This window comes from Myotis lucifugus, unplaced genomic scaffold (assembly GCF_000147115.1).
Source record: "Myotis lucifugus unplaced genomic scaffold, Myoluc2.0 scaffold_239, whole genome shotgun sequence".
Classification (NCBI taxonomy): domain Eukaryota; kingdom Metazoa; phylum Chordata; class Mammalia; order Chiroptera; family Vespertilionidae; genus Myotis; species Myotis lucifugus.
The window spans coordinates 338,116-357,079 of record NW_005871287.1 but is presented as its reverse complement, the minus strand read 5'-3'; the positions used below and the strand labels follow the sequence as shown (position 1 = coordinate 357,079).

Below are 18,964 nucleotides of genomic sequence, written 5' to 3'. Positions count from 1 at the left end.
CAAAGGAAGACATACAAATGGCCAATAAAATTGGTAGGGGAGACATTCAACCTCATTGGTACTCACTCATACAGATCAAAACAATTAGATGTCCTTTCCCCCACTGTCTGATGGACAGCAGTAGACGAGGGAAATGCTGGCAGGAGCAGGGACTGCTGTAACCTTGCCAAAGCACACATACCTGCCCTTTGATTCAGCCATCTAATGCTAGGCATTTATCCAATAAAATAATCAGATTAAGTGGGGAAAGACTTTTGTTCAAACACCCATCCGTCATTACTAAGTGGTTAAATCTAGTGCATCAGTACAATCCAATGCAATACTTTGGAACTCTCAAAACATGATATGACAATGAATATGCTCCATGCTTTAGGGTACCAGATAGCATCTTCGGTGTGATCCTATTTCACAAAACTATTCGCATACACGTTTATGGTGTGTGCGTAAGCAAGCCCTGTATAGGAAAAAGTCTGAGGGACACAGTGTGAAGACAGTGTTGTCCCACTTGGGGCTTCAGACTCGTCATTCCTGACCAGAATTAATCTGACCATATTTCAGGTTACCTCATTTTCAGGTAGATGCCGCTAGGCTGAGCAGGGCAAAGTGATTTATGTTACTTCCAGATCACAAGTTCCATAAAGTGCATTTGAACTTGGAGTCTCTTTGGATGACTGGTTTCAGTGCACAGGTGACGACTGGAGTCTCTAATTTTGGTTACCAGCTTTTAAGGAGTCCAAAACCCAGGTATAGTTTCTTGGGCCTGGTCCACTTTATTAGCAGCTTAACCCTTAGTTTAAGAAGCAGCTACAGTAAGAACCGGTTTGGCTCAGTGGATAGAGCGTCGGCCTGCGGACTCAAGGGTCCCGGGTTCGATTCCGGTCAAGGGCATGTACCTTGGTTGCGGGCACATCCCCAGTGGGGGGTGTGCAGGAGGCAGCTGATTGATGTTTCTCTCTCATCGATGTTTCTGGCTCTCTATCCCTCTCCCTTCCTCTCTGTAAAAAATCAATAAAATATATTTAAAAAAAAAAAAAAAGAAGCAGCTACAGCCCAGTGGGTGTGGCTCAGTGGTTGAAAGTCAACCCCTGAACCAGGGGTCATGGTTTGATTCCTGGTTAGAGTACATGCCCCCTTTGCAGGCTCTATATCCACTCGGGGGTGTGCAGGAGGCAGCGGATCAGTGATTCTCTCTCATCATTGATGTTTCCATCTCTCTCCCTCTCCCTCTCCCTCTCTGAAATCAACAAAAACATTAAAAAAAAAAAAAAAGCAGCTAAAAACAGGAATGTGGCTGGGGGAGGGAAATGGTAGCTGCCAGGGGTGGCCCACCCAGCTTCAAGCCCTGGGGGCCTCAGCTCATCAGGCAGGAACAGGAACTTCATTTTCAAAGCTCCATAAAACCTGAGCCTCCTCCCAGGCCTGCCTTTTCTAGGTTTCATGGCTCTCTGTGGGAATGAGAGCCTGTGTCATCGGAGCAGGGAACAGCAAGGAGCCACTAGGATGCTCCCACGGGGGTGGGGGTAGCTCGGAGTTCCACAGCAAAGCTAAGCTTGGGGTGGGCCTCCTGCGCCTTGTTTCTCCTGCCCTCATTTTGTTTGGGGGACCCCCCCCTTCTTTTCACTGCAAACCAGATGGGAGTCCCAGGGAGGCCTGTGCACCCTGCAGGAGCAGTGGCTCAAGAGCTTCTTCCTGTTACTTGTTCCTTCAGATGCTGGGTCTTAACGGTCCCTCTGCGCCAATAAGCCCAGTGCCCATCTGCCTGGCTGGAGAGAACGCACTGGAGCTTGTCAAGTGTGGGTTGAAAGGATTTATTTTTTTAATTTAAGTATACCATCTGCCTACACATTCTTACCCTGCTCTGCGAACTAAGCTTCGGGACCTCTGCGAGTTGCTTCATCACGCCCACCATGTCTTCCCTACTATAGGTTTTGGAGAGCACTCAAGGGGATGATGTAAGTGGAGCCAAGTGCCTGTGTAGTGGATGCTCTAGAACAGCGGTTCTCAACCTATGGGTCACGACCCCTTTGGGGGTCGAACGACCCTTTCACAGGGGTCACCTAAGACCATCGGAAAATACATATATAATTACACATTGTTTTTGTGATTAATCACTATGCTTTAATTATGTTCAATTTGTAACAATGAAATTGAGGGCCACCACAACATGAGGAACTGTATTAAAGGGTCGCAGCATTAGGAAGGTTGAGAACCACTGCTCTAGAAGCACCACTAAGGGGGACCTTTGCGAAGGTCTGACCCTCACCAAGCACTTTGCGTAAATTATTAATCCTCACAACAACAAGCCAAGTGAGGATCCTTTTTTTTCTTTCTTTTCATTCAGCAAATATTTATTGAACACCTACTATGTGCTAGATACTATCTTGGGCACTGGGAACATAGAAGTGAACTAAACAGAAAAAAACCCTGCTTCATACACAAATAAGTTACAAATATCATGAATTACCAACAGAAAGACATAACACGTGTTCATCAAAACACATGTAATAGTCCCAAACTTCAAACTACCCATGTCATCAGTGACATGATATATTCACCCAGTGAGATGCTTTACAGCAATGAAAACGAAAAGTCTATAATTACATATAACAATATGGATGAATCTTCCAGATATAATGTTGAGAGCAAGAGGCCATACTGTATGACCCATTTATATAAAGTGCAAAAATAGAGAAAAAGAATCTAAGCTGTTAAATAAGTCAGGATAGCATTCTTAAGGTGAGTATTCTTTTTTTAAATATATTTTTATTGATTTCAGAGAGGAAGGGAGAGAGAGATAGAAACATCAATGAGAGAGAACCATTGACTGGCTGCCTCCTGTACGCCCCTTACTGGGGGTCAAGCCCGCAACCCAGGCATGTGCCCTTGACTGGAATCAAACCCGGGACCTTTCGGTCTGCAGGCCAAGGCTCTATCCACTGAGCCAAACCGGCTAGGGCAAGGTGTGTATTCTCTTTTTTTTTTTTATAAGGTGTGTATTCTTAAGGTGGCCGTTTGTGGTGAGGGAATCAAGAGAAGTGGCTTGCCAAAACCGGTTTGGCTCAGTGGATAGAGCGTCGGCCTGCGGACTGAAAGGTCCCAGGTTCAATTCCGGTCAAGGGCATGTACCTGGGTTGTGGGCACATCCCCAGTGGGAGATGTGCAAGAGGCGGCTGGTCGATGTTTCTCTCTCATCGATGTTTCTAACTCTCTATCTCTCTCCCTTCCTCTCTGTAAAAAATCAATAAAATATATTAAAAAAAAAAAAAAAAAAAAAGAGAAGTGGCTTGCCCACGTTCACACAGCAGGTTAGGTGGGCTTGAGACCCACCTAGTGCCGGAGCCTGTGCCCATCTACCAGGCCCCTGGCCCCGTTTGCCTTTTGCCCTCCTTAGTGTTCCATGGATTAAAATAAGATTCCTAGTCCTGGAGGTGGCCTCACAGATCAGCTAGGGAGTGACGTTCTTTTGGCACAAAGCAGGCTTCTGTGTCAATTCCTCAGACACAGTGTTTTATGGGGATTCCGGAAAGCTCAACAAATTATTAGGTTTCTCGTAATCATTTTCTTAAAGCTTTTTATGATCTTGTGGTATTGTACTTGGAATGTGTCAGCACCAAATTGCATTTTGTTTAAATTTTGTGCTGAGTTTGAGGACATTTCTTAGTTTAATCATGTATTAAGGAATTGAAATTGGTTGGTACAAGTGACAGTATGTGTGGCGATCTCTCTCTCTCACAATAGGCCGAGTGGAGGCAGAGCAGGGTCGAGGTGTTGGTAAATAACCACTATGCAGCCTTCAATCTTGTTAGATGCTGTTTTGCCAGCAGTTTGAATTAACTAGACACTTAAAGTGCTGAAGTGCTAACTTCCAGTTGTCCGATATGGAAACCCCCATTAGCATTTTGCTTGCCTAACATGAGACTTTTCATAGTCCAGGCTCAGCTACCACCCGGTTCTGTTAGAGTCCTGGGAGGGACTTGCTGGTGGAGGTGTGGGGGAAATAAGGGAAGTGGTGTTTGGGGGGTTTGTTTGTGTTTTGTTTTTTATTTTGGTGACCAAATCAGAGCATCCTGTGGCCTTGAGGGTGTGGAGAAGGGGGTACCACAATTCAGGAACAAGCAGTAACTCTTTGGGAATGTATTGGAGAGGATGCGGGGGGAGGGCAATATGTGGACAGTGTAGAGAATTGTAGATCTAAAAAGTACCTGGGACAAAGCTGAGGCTCTAGACTCCTAACAGGGACCAGCCCTAGGAGGAGGAAGGAAGAAGTCATGAGGATGAGTCATGGATTAGGCTGGGTTTTGGTAAACTTTCGGAAGAGGCCCTGGAAGCAGACTTGAAGCCTCTGGGCCAGGAATTCAGGGGTCCCAGGGACTTAGAGCATGATCTAGAGGGGAGCATGGTCTCCAGGGGGACGCATCCTGTTGGTCCCACAGGCTCCTTGCCCAGGGGGAAGGGGCACAGCCAGAAGAGGGCCAGAGTGGGCCCTCCAAAGCATGGAGTCCAAGGCGCAGGTTGCTCCATCCGGAGCCTCTGGCAGTGAATGCACTGGGGGCAGAAACCTGGCATGTCCTGATGAGCTTTGTGGCCTTGGCCAAGTTATTTCCCTATTCTGGACTTCATGGGTGATTTTTCACCCATTCCACCCCTAAAGATTCATGACATGGGGCCCTTCAACTTCATTGTCCCTCAGTGTTCTTGGGGGTACCAGTAGTGCCCAGGGCTATGCCCATCTTGGAGAGAAAGCCCAGAGCCTGCCTGTGGTCAGGAGGGAAGGCTGCCTGGGTGAGGGAGAGTTGGGTCTGCAGCCACCTCTCCCTCATGGGAGCAGTACTGCACCTGCAGGTGGCCTCACAGAGCAAGGTTCTGAGCTCCAAAGCCTCAGGACAGTGACTACCCACTTTCTGCCCGTGTCCCAGCTCTAAAATGGAACCAGCAATACCCTCCAAAAATAACCCTCACCCAGCACAGAGGTGGTTCCTGATAGGCCTGATATAATCAGGAAGGAGGGAAGAAAGGGCCTGGAGGTGGGGTCAAGAGACAACATCAAACAGATAAAGCTGTCCCTCAGGGGGCTGTCTTGGCCCAGGTGATAACCCACCTGAGAGAGAGGGGAGGGTTTCCTGACCCCTTTCTGCTCTGATCTTGGAAATGCCATTGGACTTTCATGCCTGTTTCTTTTTTTTTTTCTTTTTCTTTTTTAAAAAAAAATATATTTTATTGATTTTACAGAGAGGAAGGGAGAGAAATAGAGAGTTAGAAACATCGATGAGAGAGAAACATAGATCAGCTGCCTCCTGCACATCTCCTGCTGGGGATGTGCCCGCAACCAAGGTACATGCCCTTGACCGGAATCAAACCTGGGACCTTTCAGTCTGCAGGCTGACACTCTATCCACTGAGCCAAACCGGTTACGGCATTCATGCCTGTTTCTTAAGCAAATTTGAAAGTTAATAAATATTTTGGATGTCAATAAAATGGCTGCTTCTCATTTGTTCACAGAGATGCTGCAGTTTGTCAGCAATCAAGTGGGAGAGTTTTCTGACTTGTTCTCGGAGCAGCTGTGTGGCTCCTTCCCCAGTGGCGGTGGAAGTGGAAGTGGCGGCGGAAGTGGCGGCGGCAGCAGCAGTAATGGCGGGGGCAGCGGTGGTGGAGCCGGTGGTGGTGGAGCCGGGGAGCCCTCGATGCAGCGCTCCTTCAGCCAGGTCCCATTACCTTCCTTCTCTCCCTCAGCCACCTCCCCCCAGGCTGCAGCCCTGCAGGTCAAGGTTTCCCCCACCTCGGTTCCTAACCCGCCAAGGGCAACTCCCGTTCTTCAGCCCCGCCCCCAGCCCCAGCCTCAAGCTCAGCTGCAGCAGCAGACGGTAATGATCACCCCAACATTCAGCACTGCTCCCCAGACGAGGATCATCCAGCAGCCTCTGATATACCAGAATGCGGCTACCAGCTTCCAAGGTGATTCAGAAGTCGGATGTGGCAGTGACGGTGGTTGAAAAGTTTGTGTGTCAGTTTGCTGATACTTCCGAGGTAGATTGTAAATAGTTCTGTCTCAATGAGGTTTTGGTAACTGCCAGTCAGAACTGTGGTCCGGGAACAGTTCATACGCTGCCTCTTCAAGTGCCTTAATAGCTGTTGTGCCTGCCAGCAAGCAAGTAGACACGGGGCTGTCCTGGTAACTACAGATGGAGGCTTGAGTAAAATTAGTCTTGAAACTTACCCAGGCAACAGCCAGACCTTGGCACCTGTAGGCTGCGAACTCTTCATTCAGCAAACATCTCCTGAGCATCCATTGCAGAGAATATGACTTCAGCGGAGGTGCTGAGTCTCCGAGTAGCAGGCCCTCAGTGTGCTGAGTGAAGGAGTGACTTTCCCTGTTGTGCTGTGTCCCAGTGCCTTTTCATCAGATACCCTGTGCCCTGTGGGGAGCCCCGGGGGATTAGTATGCTCTGACAGTTCTACAGTGGGCTTCAAGGGTTAGGGCAGGGTGGGAACATCCAGCTCAAGGGCTGTATCAGGCTCGAGAAATCATTTGGTCTGGCCCTGCCAAGGCATTAGGGGTGAGTTAATTCAATGTTTGACCAAATGTAGCAGGCTAATTTTTAAGTTGATAATTGTGTATGGCCCTCCAATGATGTTAAAATTATCCAAATGGCCCTTGGCAGAAAAAAAAGGTTCCCCATCCCTGGTTTAGGGGATGGGGGGAGGCATACAGGCAAAACACTGAGATAGTCATCCCAAAGTACACTTTCTGTTCAATCTGTTAACTCCCTTGCTGGGCACAGTCATTCGCTGATTAGCTTCCCTCGCCTCCACCCCAGCACCCAGAATAATAAAATAATTTGCACTCGTTCCCTCAGAAATGGATGCAGCCCTTCTGGGATGTTCTTGTTATGAGAGCAGCTTGTAAATGGCTGTGCACGTCTTCTCAGCAGCAGGTGGGGAGTCGGGAGTCTGGATCATTATGAGGCACTCCATCCTCGGTTATTGCTGCAGCTGCAGTGACAGAATGCATTCCTCGTCCATGTGACTTTTTTCTCCTCTTCTCCCAAGTCCTTCAGCCTCAAGTCCAAAGCCTAGTGACATCCTCCCAGGTGCAGCCGGTCACCATCCAGCAGCAGGTGCAGACAGTGCAGGCCCAGCGGGTGCTGACGCAGACGGCCAATGGCACGCTGCAGACCCTCGCCCCAGCCACGGTGCAGACAGTGGCTGCGCCCCAGGTGCAGCAGGTCCCGGTAGGTGGCTGACAAGGATTCAGGGAGGCACTGCTTGGGGCTGTTGGCTGGTCATTGGTTGAAGATGTGGTCTACATACTAAGAAGGACCATCGGAGTGTGGGGAGTAGCTCATAGGGTGGGTAGGGTTGCCTGGGCCCTATAAGGCACCAGTGAGCTTGGCATAGAGACCTGGCTGGGATGGCATCTGAGGATGTACACTGGCACTCACATAGAGTCCGTAAATGCAGGTGTATTATTTATACAGATAATGGGCATAAAACGGGAAAAAATGTGCTAAAATGTTAAGTCATGTATCATAGTGGCACTGAATTTTCTTACTAGCAAAGTAATTTATCTTTAAAATTTTTTCTTGGTTTATCATTTCTGCTTCTCAGCCAGGTTCCTGGCTTTCCTGGGTATGTCCAAAACCAGACCTCTCTCCCCGCCACCACTCACCGAGCCGTGCCCGCTCTTCCCCTGCGAGGCCTCTGGCACTGCTCTCCTCTAAGCCTTTCCACCTTGACACTCAGGACTCTTTCTCCTCCTTAACCCAGTAATCAAGCTGTATTCTCAGTTTCATGACAATTTTATTTTCTCTTTCTTTCCTGGAGGGTCTGTACAGTTAGAAGCTAATGCAAAATAGAGAGGTAATGCACCTCCCTCTTTCTTTTCTTCCTTCTCCATCCAGGTCCTGGTACAGCCCCAGATCATCAAAACAGATTCCCTTGTTCTGACCACACTGAAGACAGATGGCAGCCCTGTCATGGCCACAGTCCAGAACCCAGCCCTCACCGCCCTCACCACCCCCATTCAGACAGCCGCCCTGCAAGTACCAGTAAGAGCCACCTCCACACCCCACACCCCTCTCGCCCTCCCCCTTCTGCCTCCTTTCTGGGAGGTGTTAGCCTCTGTGTGAGTAGGTGCAGGAGCTTTATGACATGTCAGTCACTTTGCAACGTCACCTCCTTAGTTGCTCAGGAACAGCAGAGGAGCCCCATTTCCTGGACAACAGCTCCGCTCAAGACCATTTGCCTCTCAGGTCCTGTGCTGAGTGAGGTTGGGCCTCTGAAGGACCCTAGACCCACTAGGCAGGGAGGGCTCCAAGGTGAGGGACATGGAAGGCATCCGTCCTTCAGTTGTAGGGTTTCAGCCACTTTGAGCATCTTAGTAAGAGAGTCTGACAGAGTAAAAGGTGGTCAGAATTTGAAAGCAAGCTTTATTCATAAAAGCCAAGAACTGGAAGCAACCCAAATGTCCATCCAAAAAGAACTATTGATACATATGAGTTCATGATTGAACCTCAGATGCTGTATGTTGAGCAAAAGATGCCTGTCAAGAAAGAGCTCGTGCTAATGACTCCACTTACGTGAAGTTCAGGAAGAGCAACACCACGCTGTTGCTCACAGGAGGAAGGGGCAGGCGTTACTGGGAAGAGGCATGAGGGAACTTTTAGGGCAGTGGTTCTCAACCTGTGGGTCGCGACCCCTTTGGGGGTCGAACAACCCTTTCACAGGGGTCGCCTAAGACCATCGGAAAACATATGTATAATTACATATTGTTTTTGTGATTAATCACTATGCTTTAATTATGTTCAATTTGTAACAATGAAAATACATCCTGCATATCAGATATTTACATTACGATTCATAACAGTAGCAAAATTACAATTATGAAGTAGAAACGAAAATAATTTTATGGTTGTGGGTCACCACAACATGAGGAACTGTATTAAAGGATCGCGGCATTAGGAAGGTTGAGAACCACTGTTTTAGGGGGTAGAAATGCTCTGTTTTGATCTGGGTTATCATACATAACAGTTGAAGCTGTACACTTAAAATGTGTGTTTCTTATTCTGTGCAAATTATTTCTTGGTAACTAATGAAGTTGAGCAGCTTTTTATTTGTGCATTGGTCGTTTGGATATTTGAGGCCATTTATTGGACAAAATAAAACTAAAATTAGTAAAAATAGAAACAGGAGAAAGCAGATTTAAGGGGGTAAACGGGGAGCCCCTATGATTGGCCTATTTATTTAATAAATTGGCTCTGATGAGAGTGTCAGTCCTACCCTTGAGCTTTTTGATAGCCAGATTGTATAAGGAAAGGCAGTAAGTTGCTTAACTGTCATGTGACGGGGGATGTGTCATATACTGGGAGAAGGTTTCCCCTGGGGCCAGAGCGATGTGCTGTATGTGAGCTCAGCTCAGGGGTGGTTAATGGTTTGACAGCAAAGCAGAAATCATATGACTTGTTCCTGGACCCCCTAGATCCAAGGATAAGACACGTTTATCCACTTTAATCCTATTGAAGTGTTTTTATGGACAGTGATTCTGAAAGAGGCATAGCTACTGAGGTACCATCGCCCCTCAGGCTGCTTGGGGCCTGACAACCCAGAAAGGGTCTTAGGCCACAGAAAGCATTGCCGGGTGATGGCACATGGACAAGCTACAGGTTTGTCTTGTGAGGTTGCTTTACTCAGACTAACCGAGGGGGAATTCTGCCCTGTGTCTGTGCCTATTCTAGACCCTGGTGGGCAGCAGTGGGACCATTCTGACCACAATGCCTGTGATGATGGGGCAAGAGAAAGTGCCCATTAAGCAGGTACCCGGGGGAGTCAAGCAGCTTGAACCCCCCAAAGAAGGAGAAAGACGGACGACACACAACATCATTGAGAAGCGGTATCGCTCCTCCATCAATGACAAAATCATCGAGTTGAAGGACTTGGTCATGGGGACAGATGCCAAGGTAGGTGCCAAGCAAGTGGTGTTTCGTGCCCTACCATCTCCCCTCTACATGTTGCCTCGGAAATTTAGGAATCTACAGGCCCACGATGAGTGAATGCAAATTGGGTGCTTTCTTATGAAAGCATGTAGGGTTTTTAAGATGACAGAATGTTAATCAGCATAAGGGGACGGCCGGGGTGGTAAGCAGTGCTCTTCCTGGACCTTTGACTCTGCTCTGCAGTGATCGTGGCCCCCAGAGTCACAGGCAGAGAAGCGCCTGCCACTCACTGGGGGCCAGGCACACAGCTGTGTACCTTGACATCAGCTGATGGCATTGCTGTCCTATGTTTAATTGTGCTCAGGGCGGCTAGCAATATTTTTACCTGCTGGGGATGAGAGAAACTGGAATTGGGTCTGGGATCAACAGTAAATAGAAGAAATTGATTTTTTATATATTTCTAATGTTTCAATGAATGTATCTCTGGCACATAGACTTATTTGTTTATCTTCACCTCTATTTTTTTTTTTTTTTTAATATTTTATTGATTTTTTTTACAGAGAAGAAGGGAGAGGGAGAGAGAGCCAGAAACATCGATGAGAGAGATCGATCAGCCGCCTCCTGCACGCCCCCCACTGGGGATGTGCCCGCAACCAAGGCACATGCCCTTGACCGGAATCGAACCCGGGACCCTTCAGTCCGCAGGCCGACGCTCTATCCACTGAGCCAAACCGGTTCGGCTTCACCTCTATTTTTTAAAGAAAATTTGAGCCCTAGCCGGTTTGGCTCAGTGAATAGAGCGTCGGCCTGCGGACTGAAGAGTTCCAGGTTCGATCCTGGTCAAGGGCACATGCCCAGGTCCAGGTTGCAGGCTCGATCCCCAGTGGGGTGTGTGCAGGAGGCAGCCGATCAATGATTCTCTCTCATCATTGATGTTTCTATCTCTCCCTCCCTCTTCTTTCCTCTCTGAAATCAATAAAAATACATATTTTTTTAAAAATTGACTTTCCTTTGTAGCCTACAAATCTGAAAGGTACCTAATATACCTTTACTTAAAATAACCATCCAACAGTGTTCTGGTTTTTTGTCATTTGTTTTCTTTTAAGTTTTTTTGATGCTGGTATTATTATAGGAAGTTGTCATACAGCTAAATGTATTTATCGAGTGTCTATGTGCCAGGCTGGGAGCTAAGCTCTTTCTGTGTATTATCTCATTTAGCCCTCACTGCAAGCCTATGATTTATATAATCATCATTATCCCCTTTATAAGGGGGGGAAAGTGCACTTTGTCCTGATAGCAGAGCTAATCAGTGGGGGAGCCAGCATCTGAACTCAGCCCCTCCCGCTCCAGAGCCGTGCTGTCACTCCACCAGCTCGGGGCCTCTGCCCTCCTCACTGTGCAGCCTGCGCTATGCCACTGTTTTCACCCGTCCCCTTCTAGATGCACAAGTCTGGCGTTTTGAGGAAGGCCATCGACTACATCAAATACTTGCAGCAGGTCAATCACAAACTGCGCCAGGAGAACATGGTGCTGAAGCTGGCGAGTCAGAAGAACAGTGAGTGCTCATTGAGAGAACGGCTGTCAGGCGAGGTTGCAGGAGAAGTCCTGTGCCAGGCACCCGGGAGGGCCCGTTGATGCAGAAGAGGTGCCTCCGGGGGTGGAGCAGGAGTGGGGCCATCCCCTCATCTAGCCCAGCCCAGCCCCCTGCCCAGCCCAGGTGGACTCTATAGAAACAGCCCGTTTGCCAGGTCGGGTTTTCTTTGCAGAGCTCCTGAAGGGCATTGACCTAGGCAGCCTCGTGGACAGTGATGTGGACCTGAAGATGGATGACTTCAATCAGAATGTGCTCCTGATGTCCCCTCCGGCCTCTGACTCGGGGTCCCAGGCCGGCTTCTCCCCCTACTCCATCGACTCTGAGCCCGGAAGCCCTCTGTTAGATGAGGCAAAGGTATGAGCTTTCGAAATCTTCCAACCTCTGGATCTCTCCCATCTCTCCAAAGTTAATAGTGGGTGGGGAGTGGGGGGACACAGACTGGTACCTGGGCTGGGAAGGAGCGGGAATTCAATGAAATTAGCCAGCTTTTGGAGAATAAAGAAAGAGAAAACTGACACGCAGGGTGGGGGGACGACACAGTCGGGGTCTTTAAGTGGTTCGGTGTAGTCTGCTTGAACGGGTCTTTGCTGAAACGGCCCATCAGAGAGGAATGAGGGCCAGATCCAGAGCGGAAACAGCAGCTGTCATGCGGGCGCGAGGCATTGCTAGAGGCGCCTCATTACTTCCCCTGCCGTAATGGGCCTGGCAAGACCACTTTGTGAGGTTCATCAACTGGTTTAGGATGAGGCTGCCTCTGGGCCCTCTTCCAGAAATGATTACAGTTGTTGCAGTCGAACAAATAACTTCAAACCAGGGCCCTTTCATAGACCAAGAAAGCCCCCGGCAACTGCTGTTTAATGGGCTTGGTTAAAAGAAGCTCGAGCCCAGTGGTCTTCCTGGGAACCCGTGGCAGCCACTGGGTCTGCACTGTGTGCTGACATTGGCGCTTTCTGACTCTGAAAACACAGAGTTCCCTGCCAAGATCCTTTTCAAACTTTGCATAGTATCATATACTTCATTTTATTAAGGAAGCTCTATTTTTTAAATGTTTTATAAATGTGATTCTGTTTGATAACAAAAGGCCATATGATGTATACATGAAATTAGTTAGGTATCTCAACATAAGAAATTTTCAAATGACTTTAAAATATTGAAATGAGTGGCATGGTACATGCACATTGGGAGTCGAGAGATTCGACCCCAGCCTCCCTCCCTTTCTGGCGGTGCCAGGTGGGCCAGGCCTCTGCCTCCAGTTCTCCCTCTGTCAAGTGGGGAGGGGAAAAAGGCAACATGTGGTTTCAAAATAGGCTCCTGTACCTAGATCCATGCTGAGGTATGATCTGTAACCAACGCTATTGCAGTATAACTTACGTGTGATAAAGTGCACCTATTTCACAGTGTTGCACAGTATTCCCAGATATATACACTGTGGCACCATAATCAAGATGCAGAACATTTCCATCACCCACGAAGCTCTCTGTACAGGTAGTTCACACCCCGCTCCAGCTCGGGCGGCTCCGAGCTCTGCCGTTTGACTAGCCTTGCCTGCTGTGGACCCACACAGGAACTGCCGTGCGGTGCTCTGTTGAGAGAGCTCTTTTTGAAAAGCACAGCTCGTCTGCCTTTTGTCTTCAGAACATGCTGTTTCGCAGGTGGCAAGAGGGCAAGTGCTGGGGTTGAGTGGCAGCTTCCTCCTGGCTTTACTCCTGTCTGGCTCAGTGATCTTGAATGTAAATCTCACAACCTGATTCTGATCCACATAAAAGTAAAATGCTGTGAAAACCCAGGCAGCACTCATTCACTCTAACCTTGTGGCCCTGTGTTGAAGGTCAAAGATGAGCCGGACTCTCCTCCCATGGCGCTGGGCATGGTGGACCGCTCTCGAATCCTGCTGTGTTTCCTCACCTTCCTGTGCCTGTCCTTTAACCCCCTGACTACCCTGCTGCGGTGGGGAGGGGCCCACGACTCTGACCTGCACCCATCCTCAGGCTCTGGCCGCAGCGTACTGTCACTGGAGTCAGGTGGGTGGAGGCCCCCTTGTGCCACCGCATGAGTGGGCTGTGGTGGGCAGACTGCTCAGCCTGCTCACCAGGGCCCAGAGGCCTTGGCAGTGATCCTCGGCTGCTCGCTTCTGGTAGGGCTGGCATAAGTCGCAGTTTGCAAGTAACAGCAAACCTGAGTTCCGTCAGAAAGAGCAGAATAAACTGGGAACCCACACTGCTATAATTCCCCAGGCACAGGATTGGGAGGAGGCCTGTTAAAAATATATATTTTTATTGATTTCAGATAGGAAGGGAGAGTGATAGAAACATCACTGATGAGAGAGAATCATCGATCAGCTGCCTCCTGCACGTCCCCTACTGGGGATCAAGCCCACAACTCAGGCATGCGTGGGAAGTCGAACCATGACCTCCTGGTTCATAGGTCAATGCTCAACCATGGAGCCACACTGGCCGCACCAGGGGAGGCGAGGTAGGGGGGCTACTTGAACAAGGATGTGGTGTTTTTCCTAAGTCATGAAACCAGTGGCCTAACCCCCTTGGCTAACAAAGATTTTTGTGGCACTGAACTCCATAGTGACAGGGATTACAAGGTTGCTATTTAAGCTCTAGAATTGTCTCACATTTTCCTGTCATGTGGAGTATTGCTATCTAAGCACTGAGACACTGTTAATAATGAAGCGGTATTGTTAGCTGCCCAAAGACAATGCCAGGGGCCAAGCAGGCGCCCTGCAGCCCAGGGCTGCTCCAGGGCCTTCCTCGCAGGCTGACTGAGGCGCTGCTCTCTAGGTTCTGGGGGCTGGTTCGACTGGATGATGCCAACGCTCCTCTTGTGGCTGGTCAATGGAGTGATTGTCCTGAGCGTCTTTGTGAAGCTGCTGGTCCATGGGGAGCCAGTGATCCGGCCACATTCTCGCTCCTCCGTCACCTTCTGGAGGCACCGGAAGCAGGCAGACCTGGACCTGGCCAGGGTGAGTTCCGCCCTTCACATTTCCCTTCCCCCCGGGCTGAGCCAGTAACTTAGCAATTTGTATGAATACCCCAGTGAACACGTCCTGTGGCAGGTGCTTGCAGGGGAAGGTGGCCGGGGTGTTGAGAGGGCGAAGGGACCCTGCCCCTGACTATCACGGCAGTGGAGCAGAGGCACGTATGCATAAATAATTCCACGGACACGAGATGACAGGAAGACTAAAGTGCTGTGGAAGTTTGGGGCAGAGGCGTCTGGCTGAGGAATCTGGGGCTTGAGCAGAGTGGTCAAGCGCAGGAAGGACCGGCTAACCGGAGAGGAAGGCGTGCCTCCATGGGACATTTGGGGACCGGCAAGTAGATGGGGGTACCTGGAGCGTAGGGAATGTCAGGAGAGAAGCTGAGGCTGGGAGTGTCGCTAGGGCCCACACAGGGGAGGTCTTCGACTAGTAACTGTTTGGGGCTTTTTTCCCAGTTCTGTGGAGAACCAGGAAGATTTCTAGCAGGAAAATTAGCTTTAGTTTTGTTTTGAAATCAGCAAAAGAGAGTTTATAGGTAGGATTCTGGGGAACTCAGCCCTGAGGGAAGAGTCAAACATCCCTGTCTTGGGAAGCCCAGGAACCAGAGCACCCTCGGCAGCAGAAAACCTCGGCCTGTGCCTCCCTGGCTCCCGGGACGCAGGTGTGGTGCCGTGGGCCCACCCCCTGAAGTAGGGCTCTTCCCAGAGAACAGAACCCAGGACGTGTCTCCTGGAGGCAGGTTCTGTCTGTGCGTAGAATGCGACTGGCGGCTGGGTGAAGGGTGGGTTAGAGGAGGGCGACACATGCACAGGAGCAGGTAGGGAGAGTGGCAAGGACCTGAAGTGAAAGGAGAGGCATGTCGAGGAATTTGACATGTAACATGGAAAGGAAGTGACAGTGACATTGACTCAAAGATGGGGCTCCAAGCCGCGGTGTTGGGAAGTGCCGTGAGAGGGCCCTGTAGCCACGAGGCTGAGGCCGGTCGGACAGAGTGTGTCGGAAGCTCTGCACCTGCTGGGAGGGTGCCTGCAAGAGTGGGAAGAACCAAAGTCTGAGCCTTGAGAACAGCTAACTTTCCTGGGGAAGTCAGGGAAGAGGAGCCATGGGCACAAGGAAAGGCACCTCCTTTGGAATCTGTAAATACAGGTGCTCCCCCTGGCTGGAAAGATGCCACCGCCACCTTAGAGATGGTCACTCTCGGAGCACTGTCACCCACTTTCCCTGTGATAGCTCTGGTCCTGTAGTGAGCCAGGAAGACAAGCATGGGTTTCCTCCTCACTGCATGACGTGGGAAAGGACAGGAGAGGTTACCTCCGTTTCCCAAGACGGGAGCCTGAGTCTTCGAACGCCAGTAACAAGAGAAACAGAGCGAGAAAGCAGGCTTCAGTTCAGGACCACAGACGCTCTGAGGTTGGCAGAGTAGTTCATCCACATCCTTCGTTAGAGTGGTTCAGCCGGGGATTTGCCAAAACCGTGGTTCTCAAACATTAGCAGGCCCGCCCTCCGAGGTTCTGGTTCAGTAGGTCCGGGAGGGTGGGAGTAGGACAGCCAGAATTTGCTTTTCTAACAAGGTCCCAGGGGCTGATGCTGCTGGTCTCCAGGGACCACACTTTGAGAACCTAAAAGATCACATGAGTCCTCATCTAAACCCATGTTGTCATCTTATGTATAAAAGTACTGTGGGAAACTCTGAAGATTATTTGCTCAAAGATAGAACACAGTTCAATCTCAATTTAGTAAAAATATCAGTAGTCATTCTTTCTATGGGATAAGATTACAAATGATTTCCTTTTTTTCTGATTTTTTAGCTTTCTGAATTTTTCCAGATTTTTTTCAATGAGCATGTATCACTCTGATAACCTGGAGAATGAAAGGAGAGCGAAAAATGTTAATAAAACCAAAAGACCACAGTAAGGCCTGTGAACGTTAACCCTTCTTGCTGCTTTCTAGGGGGATTTTGCGGCGGCTGCTGCCAACCTACAAACCTGCCTGTCGGTGTTGGGCCGGGCGCTGCCCACCTCCCGCCTGGACCTGGCCTGCAGCCTCTCCTGGAACGTTATCCGCTACAGCCTGCAGAAGCTGCGCCTGGTGCGCTGGCTGCTCAAGAAGGTCTTTCAGTGCCGGCGCGCCACCCCGGCCGCCGCAGCGGGCCTGGTGGACGAGGCCAAGGCCAGTGCCCGGGACGCCGCCCTGGCCTACCACAGGCTGCACCAGCTGCACATCACAGGTGAGCGCCACGCGGTGCCCTGTGCCATCTCCACCCTCGCTTGGTTTGCCAGTTTCCCGCCTCAGTCGCCGCCCCTTGTACACTGCTCTGTTAGATGGTTGGCCAGACCTTCCGCCCGCAGCCACAGCTGTGAGGATGCTCATTACCGTAGTGCATCAGTCTAAGGCACACACATTTTTTCTCATTATCATCTCCAATTGGGGCTGTGTCCTCTACACAGTGGCATGCCATGTGCCATGGTTGCATTGGCAGTGTTTTTTTCCTTAGTGGTACCTAAATTAATGGGGAAACTTAAAAGTGATGGTATCTTTGATTCAACGAAATATGGTCATTTATTTCACACAACAAACTCCTGTTCTAACAGAGAGGCAGGCAGGCAGGTCAGCAAGTGGATGGCAGCTCAGTGTGGTGGAGGGAGCAGACAGATTGGGCTTCCGTGGAGGTGGGTACTTGTTGGGAAGGATTTCAGGAAAGGCTTCCTGCAAAGTCTTGGCTTTGCATAGAAGGATGCATAGCGTTTACCAGTTCTGCAGTGCTGTGGGCCAGGCGCTGTGCAAGGCTCTGACTGAGGAGACAGAGGTAACTGAAACACAGATCCCACACTGCCCAGTGCCCTCCCTCCCTCAGAGGAGAAAACCCAGTGGGACCGACTCCTAACACCTATGCAGAATGAGGTATGGGGGCTGAGCTCTCCCTACTCCGATAAAAACAGCGGTCCAGTGGGAAGAATGCGGGGCTGGGTGAGATTGGGAGACCTGCTTGGCCACTGTCTGGACCTTTGACATGGGCCCACTCTGAGGCTCAGCTTTCCCCCTACTGCTTGCCCTGGCCACCTCCCAATCCTGTGAAAGCCTGAGCCTTGCTGGACCATCATGCCTTTGCAACGTCACTTCAGCCCCTGACTTCAAGGTCCCCCCAGATGAGCTGTCAGCCCTCATAGAGGAGGGCGTATCAGCCTTTCCTGGCCGTCCAGCTGCTAACCTTAGATGTGTCTGCCATCATTGCTCAGTTTTGTGTTTCTTTCTCCAAAGGGTGCATGGTTATATACCATGGGGTCTGTTTAAGGGAAAATAAATTCAAATCCGGTGATTTCAAGTTCTTCATGACCTCTCACAAGGCTGGGGGACACAGGCTGCAGCACAGAGCACAGCTGCACTGCTGAGTTTTGGAAGATGTTACATGTGCCCGTCTGAGTCCTCTGCAGGCCCCCTTATACAGAACATGGGCATGACAGGCATTTTTGTGTCCCTGTGAGGTGGAGAGAAACCTGCAGCTACTAAGTTGCAGGGCCCAGCACCCCATCAGGACTGTCTGGTCACAGAGTTCATGTACTTTCTTGTTTGTTTCTGCTGTGACTCTGTGCTAGGAAAGCAGGAAAAGCTCGGCTTGGTGTCTGTTTCTGCCTCCACAGGGAAGCTCCCTGCGGGATCTGCCTGTTCAGACGTCCACATGGCTTTGTGCGCTGTGAACCTGGCGGAATGTGCAGAGGAGAAAATCCCACCAAGCACACTGGTGGAGATCCACCTGACTGCGGCCATGGGGCTCAAGACCCGGTGTGGAGGCAAGCTGGGCTTCCTGGCGGTGAGTGCCTTCGGTTCCCTTCTGCCAACCCTCCATCTTCACTGGGCGTCTTCCCCAGCCAGGAGCTAAGGTGCAAAAATAGCTATGGGCCCTGCCCTTGGGTGCTGACCGCCTAGAGGGGTCATTCCATAGGTGCTTAGAGCAGTGAACAAAGCAGACCAAAATGCCCCCCTCGTGGCCCTTACCTGCATGAGCAGGACAATTTGGTGCCAGGCGATAAGATTGATTCGGTGTATAGAGTGACCCATATTTGGGAGTTAATATGGGCTCTTCTGCCTTTCAAGTGGTGATAAAAATTCTTGCAATCTTCTGGTCATGTCTTCTGGTTCATTTATTTGCTCAAAAGGTATTTGTTGGGTACTTTGTGTTGGTCACGGCTCTGTGGATCCAGAAATGGAAGCTGGTGCAGGTCTGCAGGGAGCCCAGGCCAGGGTATGATGGCCAGGCCTGGGGTGGTCATCAGGCGCCTCCAGTGTCTGGGGTGGATCCAGCCTTGGGAATTCGCAGGCCCTGCTCTCAGCTGGCTCCCAGGCTTCCTCTTACTCCAGCAGACAGGATGCTGTACCAGTGCCAGCTTTGGGTAGGCTGCGGGGCAGTCCGCTGTGTTTAAAGCAGGGTGCTCACATCTCCATTTGTGTCTGTACCTC

General features: G+C 50.1%; 1 protein-coding gene across 3 annotated transcripts in view; it reads left to right on the top strand.

Moving 5' to 3' along the window:
- The first annotated feature begins 5,462 nt into the window (after window positions 1–5,462).
- Window positions 5,463–18,964, top strand: part of SREBF2 (sterol regulatory element binding transcription factor 2) — a 30,267-nt gene continuing 16,765 nt past the window's right edge. For 2 of the 3 annotated variants that reach the window (XR_002831632.1, XM_014464130.2), the window contains exons 1-11: window positions 5,463–5,625; window positions 5,731–5,952; window positions 7,048–7,229; window positions 7,899–8,045; window positions 9,732–9,953; window positions 11,370–11,484; window positions 11,678–11,877; window positions 13,352–13,544; window positions 14,313–14,494; window positions 16,460–16,736; window positions 18,148–18,317. Coding sequence is in view for 2 of the 3 variants with exons in the window: in XM_014464130.2 (XP_014319616.2) it covers window positions 5,475–5,625; window positions 5,731–5,952; window positions 7,048–7,229; window positions 7,899–8,045; window positions 9,732–9,953; window positions 11,370–11,484; window positions 11,678–11,877; window positions 13,352–13,544; window positions 14,313–14,494; window positions 16,460–16,736; window positions 18,148–18,317 (2,061 nt within the window). In the remaining variant the exon portion in view is untranslated. Of the gene's footprint in view, window positions 5,953–7,047; window positions 7,230–7,898; window positions 8,046–9,731; window positions 9,954–11,369; window positions 11,485–11,677; window positions 11,878–13,351; window positions 13,545–14,312; window positions 14,495–16,459; window positions 16,737–18,147; window positions 18,318–18,964 lie in introns of all 3 variants that reach the window. The other variant, XM_006098513.3, reaches the window with a different exon arrangement.